Below are 9,119 nucleotides of genomic sequence, written 5' to 3'. Positions count from 1 at the left end.
CCCCCCCCCCCCCCCCCCCCTCCCAGTTTGAGGAGCAGCAGGCGTTTGACAAGAGCCGGAGGTTCCTGCGCCAGTTGGAGATCTGCTTTGCGGAGAACCCCACCCATTACCAGAAGATTATCAAGGCCTTGCAGAGCTGCATGGTGTGTTCCCGGCCGGACGTGGCTGAGGTGAGACAGGGCAGGCCCAGGGATGGGAGAGTGATCCCCCTTCGGGGGGGAAGTGGGAGCAGGGCCCCCCCCCCCCACCGCGTTCCCCCCTCACTGTATACACCCCACAGCAGCAGGAGCCAGAGGCTCCAGGAAATGATGGAGCTGTCAACTCTTCACAAACCGGGCTCCAGGCTTCTCGCCGTGGACTGGGCCTTCTGGCTGTTATTGCATTGACGCTGCAAAAGCATGTTGCTTCAGTGTAGAGGGAGCTTTACTCTGTGTCTAACCCCATGCTATCCCTGTCCCTGGGAGTGTTTGATGGGGGGACAGTGTAGAGGGAGCTTTACTCTGTATCTAACCCCGTGCTGTCCCTGTCCCTGGGAGTGTTTGATGGGGGGACAGTGTAGAGGGAGCTTTACTCTGTATCTAACCCCGTGCTGTCCCTGTCCCTGGGAGTGTTTGATGGGGGACAGTGTAGAGGGAGCTTTACTCTGTATCTAACCCCGTGCTGTCCCTGTCCCTGGGAGTGTTTGATGGGGGACAGTGTAGAGGGAGCTTTACCCTGTCTCTAACCCCGTGCTGTCCCTGTCCCTGGGAGTGTTTGATGGGGGGACAGTGTAGAGGGAGCTTTACTCTGTATCTAACCCCGTGCTGTCCCTGTCCCTGGGAGTATTTGATGGGGGGGACAGTGTAGAGGGAGCTTTACCCTGTATCTAACCCCGTGCTGTCCCTGTCCCTGGGGGTGTTTGATGGGGGGACAGTGTAGAGGGAGCTTTACTCTGTATCTAACCCCGTGCTGTCCCTGTCCCTGGGGTGTTTGATGGGGGGACAGTGTAGTGGGAGCTTTACCCTGTATCTAACCCCGTGCTGTCCCTGTCCCTGGGGGTGTTTGATGGGGGGGACAGTGTAGTGGGAGCTTTACTCTGTATCTAACCCCGTGCTGTCCCTGTCCCTGGGAGTGTTTGATGGGGGGACAGTGTAGAGGGAGCTTTACCCTGTATCTAACCCCGTGCTGTCCCTGTCCCTGGGAGTGTTTGATGGGGGACAGTGTAGAGGGAGCTTTACTCTGTATCTAACCCCGTGCTGTCCCTGTCCCTGGGAGTATTTGATGGGGGGGACAGTGTAGAGGGAGCTTTACCCTGTATCTAACCCCGTGCTGTCCCTGTCCCTGGGGGTGTTTGATGGGGGGACAGTGTAGAGGGAGCTTTACTCTGTATCTAACCCCGTGCTGTCCCTGTCCCTGGGAGTATTTGATGGGGGGGACAGTGTAGAGGGAGCTTTACCCTGTATCTAACCCCGTGCTGTCCCTGTCCCTGGGAGTATTTGATGGGGGGGACAGTGTAGAGGGAGCTTTACCCTGTATCTAACCCCGTGCTGTCCCTGTCCCTGGGGGTGTTTGATGGGGGGACAGTGTAGTGGGAGCTTTACCCTGTATCTAACCCCGTGCTGTCCCTGTCCCTGGGGGTGTTTGATGGGGGACAGTGTAGTGGGAGCTTTACTCTGTATCTAACCCCGTGCTGTCCCTGTCCCTGGGGGTGTTTGATGAGGGACAGTGTAGAGGGAGCTTTACTCTGTATCTAACCCCGTGCTGTCCCTGTCCCTGGGGGTGTTGGTGCTTGTGAAAGTGATCACACTGAATTGAAGGCACTAATTTGAATCTCCTCCCCCACATGATTGGTGGGAACCCCGTCTTCTGGTGTGTCCGTCTGTCCGTCTGCCTGCCTCTCTCTGTGGGAATGCTGCGGGTTGCTCTCTGCTGGTGCTGCTGGTGTTGCTGGGAAAGTTGAAGGTGCAGGTTTGGCAGCTGCTGAAGGGTCACCACCATCTCCAGGATGAGTTCTCACTCTTCTTCGATAGCCTTCGGCCTCCCAGCAGCAGAATGAGTGACTTCGAGGAGGTCAACTGGACTGAGGACAAGGAATATGAGGTGAGCATTGACCTGGGTGTCCACTGCCACTAATTACAGGCAGACAGAGGCCATTCGGCCCTTCAGTCCTCTGCTGTACAGCGTGATGGTGGCTGAGGGGTTGACAGTCAGCATTCTGTATTGCTGTCCCCTCTTGGTCCACCCCCCAAAGCCTGATCGAGCGAGAATCTAATGACCAGTGTTTTCAAAAAGTATTCGAGTGAGCAGTCCCCCGTCCCTCTCCCACTCCCCGTGCTGACCGTTCCTGTATCTGGGTGGGCGGTCCCTCTCCCACTCCCCGTGCTGACCGTTACTGTATCTGGGTGGGTGGGTGCTCCCTCTCCCACTCCCCGTGCTGACCGTTACTGTATCTGGGTGGGTGGGCGGTCCCTCTCCCACTCCCCGTGCTGACCGTTACTGTATCTGGGTGGGTGGGTGCTCCCTCTCCCACTCCCCGTGCTGACCGTTACTGTATCTGGGTGGGTGCTCCCTCTCCCACTCCCCGTGCTGACCGTTCCTGTATCTGGGTGGGTGGGCGGTCCCTCTCCCTCTCCCTGTGCTGACCGTTACTGTATCTGGGTGGGTGGGTGCTCCCTCTCCCACTCCCCGTGTTGACCGTTACTGTATCTGGGTGGGTGGGTGCTCCCTCTCCCACTCCCCGTGCTGACCGTTCCTGTATCTGGGTGGGTGCTCCCTCTCCCACTCCCTGTGCTGACCGTTCCTGTATCTGGGTGGGTGGGTGGGTGGGTGCTCCCTCTCCCACTCCCCGTGTTGACCGTTCCTGTATCTGGGTGGGTGGGTGCTCCCTCTCCCTCTCCCTGTGCTGACCGTTACTGTATCTGGGTGGGTGGGCGGTCCCTCTCCCACTCCCCGTGCTGACCGTTACTGTATCTGGGTGGGTGGGCGGTCCCTCTCCCACTCCCCGTGCTGACCGTTCCTGTATCTGGGTGGGTGGGTGCTCCCTCTCCCTCTCCCTGTGCTGACCGTTACTGTATCTGGGTGGGTGGGCGGTCCCTCTCCCACTCCCTGTGCTGACCGTTCCTGTATCTGGGTGGGTGGGTGCTCCCTCTCCCACTCCCTGTGCTGACCGTTCCTGTATCTGGGTGGGTGGGTGCTCCCTCTCCCACTCCCCGTGCTGACCGTTCCTGTATCTGGGTGGGTGGGTGCTCCCTCTCCCACTCCCCGTGCTGACCGTTACTGTATCTGGGTGGGTGGGTGCTCCCTCTCCCACTCCCCGTGCTGACCGTTCCTGTATCTGGGTGGGCGGTCCCTCTCCCACTCCCCGTGCTGACCGTTCCTGTATCTGGGTGGGTGGGTGCTCCCTCTCCCACTCCCCGTGCTGACCGTTCCTGTATCTGGGTGGGCGGTCCCTCTCCCACTCCCCGTGCTGACCGTTCCTGTATCTGGGTGGGTGGGTGCTCCCTCTCCCACTCCCCGTGCTGACCGTTCCTGTATCTGGGTGGGCGGTCCCTCTCCCACTCCCCGTGCTGACCGTTCCTGTATCTGGGTGGGTGGGTGCTCCCTCTCCCACTCCCCGTGCTGACCGTTCCTGTGCCTCCTTCCCCCTGTCAGTTTGATGGCTTCGAGGAGGTGGTGCTGCCTGACCTTGAGGATGACGAGGAGATTCAGAAGATGGTGCCTCTGCCGAGGAACAAGAAACGACGCGAGTGTCCCCCGCATGAGAAGGTACAGGAGAGCTGCTGGCTGGGCTTTGGGGGGGGATCTGGGCATTAACCATCTGCAGGAGGCCTGTCCTGGGCTGCTGGGGTATCCCTGCTGTCTGTGCCTGTCTCCCTCGGGATGGGGAGTGGGGCAGGCTGTCCCTGTCTGACCCCTATCTCCCCAAGGCTTGGGGCTGGGGTGGAAGCAGAGGGAGTCTATGTCCTCTGTGACTTTCTATCTCGGTGGGGGTGTCTCTGTCTGACTCTCTGGGGGTGGGGGTGGGGGGGGGAATGTGTGTGTGTCCCTCTGTGACCCCCTGTCTCTGGACAGGTGGACTGTCCATCTCTAACATGTGTGCTCTCTGTTTCTCTCCCTCCCTCCCTCCCACTCTCTCTCTCCCTCCCTCCCACTCTCTCTCTCCCTCCCCCACTCTCTCTCTCTCTCTCCCTCCCTCCCACTCTCTCTCTCTCTCTCCCTCCCTCCCACTCTCTCCCTCCCTCCCTCCCTCCCTCCCACTCTCTCTCCCTCCCTCCCTCCCACTCTCTCTTGTCCCCTCCCTCCCACTCTCTCTTGTCCCCTCCCTCCCACTCTCTCTCTCTCTCTCCCTCCCTCCCACTCTCTCCCTCCCTCCCTCCCTCCCTCCCACTGTCTCCCTCCCTCCCTCCCACTCTCTCCCTCCCTCCCTCCCACTCTCTCTCTCCCTCCCTCCCACTGTCTCCCTCCCTCCCTCCCTCCCACTGTCTCCCTCCCTCCCTCCCACTCTCTCCCTCCCTCCCTCCCACTCTCTCTCTCCCTCCCTCCCACTCTCTCTCTCCCTCCCTCCCACTCTCTCTCCGTCTCTCTCTCTCTCTCTCTCCCTCCCTCCCTCCGTCTCTCTCTCGTGCTGTCACTCTGCCCTGTATGTTGTGTTTGCTGCTGTTGCCCAGAGCCTGGATTCCAAAAGCTCCAAAGGGAAAGAGTCTGGGAATGTCCTGGAGGCCTGGAGCCCACAGCCCGGGAGTAAGGATCCTGGGAAAGCCGGTGATCTGGTGGAGGATGACCTTGAGCAGGAGGACCCTCACCCTCCCGACCCCAGCAAAGCTGAGATCGCTGTCTCAGCAGCGGCTTCAGGTCTGTGTCAGCGAGTGTGTGCCTGTTAATGAGCGTGCACGTGTGTCAGAGTGTGCAAGTCTGTCAGTGAGTGTGCACGTGTGTGTCATTGTGCACCTGTTAATGAGTGTGCATGTGTCAGCGAGCGTGCCCCCATAAATGTGTATTCACGTCTGTGTCAGGGAATGTGCACGTGTGTTAATGTGCATCTGTGTCAGCGGGTGCGCGCCTATGTCAGTGAGTGTGCATCTGTTAACGAGTGTGTAAATGTGTGTCAGCGTGTGCGCGCCTATGTCAGCGAGTGTGCATCTGTTAATGATTGCGTGCCTGTGTCTGCGAGTGTGTACGCCTGTCAGTGTGTGTTAACGAGTGTATATCTGTGTCAGCGAATGTGCATCTGTTAACGTGTGTGCACGCCTATGTCAGTGAGTGTGCATGCGTGTGTCAGTGAGTGTGCACGCCTGTGTTAGTGAATGTGCATGCCTGTCAGCGAGTGTTAACGTCTGTTAACGAATGTGTGTGCATGTGTCAGTGTGTCTGTTAATGTGTGCACGTGTCAGCAAGTGTGCACGCCTGTGTCAGCGAGCGAACATCTGTTAACAAGTGTGTGCCTGTCAGCAAGTGTGCATCTGTTAACGAGTGTGCACGCCTGTGTCAGCGAGCGAACATCTGTTAACAAGTGTGTGCCTGTCAGCAAGTGTGCATCTGTTAACGAGTGTGCACGCTTGTGTCAGCGAGTGTGCATCTGTTAACATGTGTGCACGCTCATTAACAGACGCACACTCACTGACACAGGCATGCACACTCATTAACAGATGCACACTTGCTGACAGGCGCAGACACTCATTAACGCCTGTGTCAGCGAGAGTACGTCTGTTAAGGAGTGTGTCCGTGTGACAGTGAGTGTGTCTGTTGGTGAGTGTATTAATGAGTGTGCATGCCTGTGTCAGTGAGTGTGCACGTGTGTGTCAGCAAGTGTACACGCCTGTGTTGGTGAGTCTGTCAGTGTTGAGGAAGGACTGAGGAATCTAACTGAAGCCCAAGCACCAGTGGGTGCCAGATGAGGCAGGTTTACATTGCTGTAGCACCATCCACTGTTCGGACATTCTGACTGTGGTGTGTGTTTTGGATTTTGGTCACTGCTGCTGTTTGGGAAAATCCTGGGCCAGTTTATGCAGCAAACTCCCACAAACTGCAGTTCCCTATCCTCAAATCACCCCTCTGTCCTGGGTTGAGACTGGGAATTCCCCCACAGTCTTCACCCATCGTCCTGTTGCTGTAGTCAGTGTGGACTCGGCTCCTGATCGCTTAGACCAAAGGATCGTGCGAGATAGCAACTGGAGGCCATTCGGCCCCTTGAGCCTGCTCACTTGATAGGATTGTCCACTTCCCCCTCGATTCCCTGACTGATCAAGAATCTATCTCAGCCTTAAATACACACCAGGATGCTGTCCCCCACAACACTCTGGCCAAGGAGTACCAGAGACACAGTCCATTGAGAGAGGGAATCCCTCCTCATCTCTCTCTGTTCTACAATGGCAGCCCATCATTCTGAGACTGTGCTACAAGGGGAAACATCCTGGATCCTCAGCGTTTATCCTGGATGTTTCAGTGAGATCACCGCCCATTCTCATAAACCCCAGGGAGGAGAGCCCCTAACTCATTTAGCCTTTGTTCATAAACCACTCCCACCAAACCAGGGATCATCCATCCTCAGACCGGCCTCCAATAAAATACTGTTTTACCTTAAACAAGGAGATATTTGTGATGCACCATGTAGTTAAATAGCACTTTAGCCCTGACTGGGAGTAGCTGTGAAGAATGAAAAGGGTGTAGATCCCAGAGAGAGAGAGAATATGTGTGTGTGTTGTCTCTGTGGACCTGTCTGTGTGTGTGTGTGTCTGTCTGTGTGTGGGTGTCTCTCTCTGTGGGCCTATCTGTGGGTGTGTGTGTCTCTCTGTGGGCCTGTGTGTGGGTGTGTGTGTTTCTGTGGGCCTGTCTGTGTGTGTCTCTCTGTGGGCCTGTGGGTGTGTCTCTCTGTGGGCCTGTGTGTGGGTGTGTCTCTCTGTGGGCCTGTGTGTGGGTGTCTCTCTGTGGGCCTGTCTGTCTGTGTGTGTGCCTCTGTGGGCCTGTCTGTCTGTGTGTGTGTCTGTCTGTGGGCCTGTGTGTGGGGGTGTGTCTCTGTGGGCGTGTCTCTCTCTGAGGGCCTGTCTGTGTGGGTGGGTGTGGGTGTGTGTGTGTGTGTCTCTCTGTGGGCCTGTGTGTGTGGGTGTGTCTCTCTCTCTGTGTGGGCCTGTGTGTGTGTGTCCGTCCTGGGCCTCTGACTGTGTTGCTCAGACAGACCCTCCGATTGCTGTGTTTTGTTCCCACAGGGAGGAGCCCATGTCTGCCCCCAGCAGCCTGTGAGGAAGGCCAGCCCTGGGGGAGCGTGCGGTCCCCAGGCCCTGACCACTCCATGGGCGAGGGCGAGGAGATAGAGAGTGCAGCATCTCGGTTCAGGATGGAGACCCCCAGCTCCCTGGTGGGATCCCCCAATGGTCCCTGCAGCCCCCCTGCTGAGGGCGAGGGGGGAGACAGCTCCTGCAGCCCCAGCCCCACGCAGCGGGGAGAGGGGGGCGAAGAGGAGGCGGACAGAGGAGGGGTAATGAGGCTCACGGCAGCGGAGGGAGCGCCTGGATCCAGGGAGAACACGTCCCGATCGCAGGGAGGGGACTGGGCCAGGCTCAGACCCCAGCCTCCAACCACAAAGGACCAAGAGCACAGAGTGGCTACTACCAAGGACCAGTCCCACCAGGAGGTGGGAACGCCGGGAGGGGGAGAGGGGGTGAGCTGGCGGGCAGAGGAGGAGGGGAGCCCTGGCCCGGCCCCTGGGGAGATCTCCCTCCAGCCAGGAGGTCACGCCTCGGTCAAGTTTGCCTCAGCCAGTGCCCAGGTCCGCTTCCAGAGCTGCCAGAAACTGTCTGACCTCTCGCCCATTGACCTGCGGCTCACGCTGGCTCGCAGGGCCTTGCCGGACAGAAGCTACCAGAGCAGCCGTGAGGATGAGGCTGCTCTCGGAACGTCAGCCCGCGGAAGCCCAGCAGTGAGCCTTGCCCTCGGCCCCAGCTCCGAGAATTCACTGCTGCAGGCCGAGAGCGATGAAAGTTACAGCCAGGCCCAGGCTGCAGTCTGTGCTCAAAACACCCGACTCAGCTCGACAGGGGAACGCGTGGTGCTGTGGACAAGGTAAAGCCAACTCCTCCCTCCCTCCCTGCGCTCCACCACACTGGCTGCTGTTTACCTGCACTGTGGGCTGAGGTGGGGAATATTGCAGGCTGCAGTTCCCCTGCATTAAGCAGGTCTGACCCACGGGCTCCTGTGTCAAGGCAGAAGCACCCGTAGGTCAGGAAATTGTATCTCATGGGGACTTCAGGGGAACAGTGTAGAGGGAGCTTTACTCTGTATCGAACCCCGTGCTGTCCCTGTCCTGGGGAGTGTTTGATGGGGGACAGTGTAGAGGGAGCTTTACACTGTATCTAACCCCGTGCTGTCGCTGTCCCTGGGAGTATTTGATGGGGGGACAGTGTAGAGGGAGCTTTACTCTGTATCTAACCCCGTGTTGTCCCTGTCTCTGGGAGTGTTTGATGGGGGGACAGTGTAGAGGGAGCTTTACTCTGTATCTAACCCCATGCTGTCCCTGGGAGAGTTTAATGGGGGGACAGTGTAGACGGAGCTTTACTGGAATGGAAGAGGTCTGCAGTGATGTGGTGTTCCCTTTGTGTGAGTTCAGTGCAGTCCCTGCTCCCTTCAGTGCGTGTGTGTGTGTGTGAGAGTAAGCCAGGGTTGTGCTGTTTGCTGTGTTGCAGGGAGGCCGATCGAGCGATTCTCACAGCCTGTCGGGAGAGTGGAGCCAATGAAGAGACCTTCCGGGAAGTGGCACAACAGCTGAGCAGCAAGTCAGCCCAGGAGGTGAGCCCACTGAGACAGGCGCCAGGACTAAACTGTTCCCTTGAATTATAAAGTTGACACTGCTGTGAGAGCTCTTGTGGTGCTGTCCCTGCCTCTGGCTCAGGAGACTTGCAGAGGAGCTTCAACATCTCTGGAAAGGTTGATTTAAAATTAAATTAAATCTGACACTAATGTAAAGGAGTGGGTCATGAGCCAGTGTCTCCCTGGCCTCCAAACTCTGCAGTTCCCTCTGTAAGATCATCCTTGTAATGTGGCTCCACAGGAGGTTTTGTTACGGGAAATGAGTACATCTGGGGAGGGATGTGAGCTGTAATATTCACAGAGAGGCTCCTTACTGACAGTGCTGTCTGTCCGCTCACTCG

General features: G+C 57.8%; 1 protein-coding gene across 1 annotated transcript in view; it reads left to right on the top strand.

The window, feature by feature from the left end:
* LOC132805518 (GON-4-like protein) overlaps nucleotides 1-9,119 on the top strand; it is an 80,601-nt gene that overhangs the window by 69,975 nt on the left and 1,507 nt on the right. Inside the window, exons 24-29 of the mRNA XM_060820630.1 lie at nucleotides 27-170; nucleotides 1,936-2,079; nucleotides 3,631-3,744; nucleotides 4,647-4,830; nucleotides 7,182-8,034; nucleotides 8,655-8,757. Of these exons, the coding sequence (XP_060676613.1) occupies nucleotides 27-170; nucleotides 1,936-2,079; nucleotides 3,631-3,744; nucleotides 4,647-4,830; nucleotides 7,182-8,034; nucleotides 8,655-8,757 (1,542 nt within the window). The remainder of the gene's footprint in view (nucleotides 1-26; nucleotides 171-1,935; nucleotides 2,080-3,630; nucleotides 3,745-4,646; nucleotides 4,831-7,181; nucleotides 8,035-8,654; nucleotides 8,758-9,119) is intronic.

The sequence above is a fragment of the Hemiscyllium ocellatum genome, chromosome 50 (assembly GCF_020745735.1).
Source record: "Hemiscyllium ocellatum isolate sHemOce1 chromosome 50, sHemOce1.pat.X.cur, whole genome shotgun sequence".
NCBI lineage: Eukaryota > Metazoa > Chordata > Chondrichthyes > Orectolobiformes > Hemiscylliidae > Hemiscyllium > Hemiscyllium ocellatum.
Note: the sequence above shows the minus strand (reverse complement) of the source record. Positions and strands in the feature narration are given on the sequence as shown.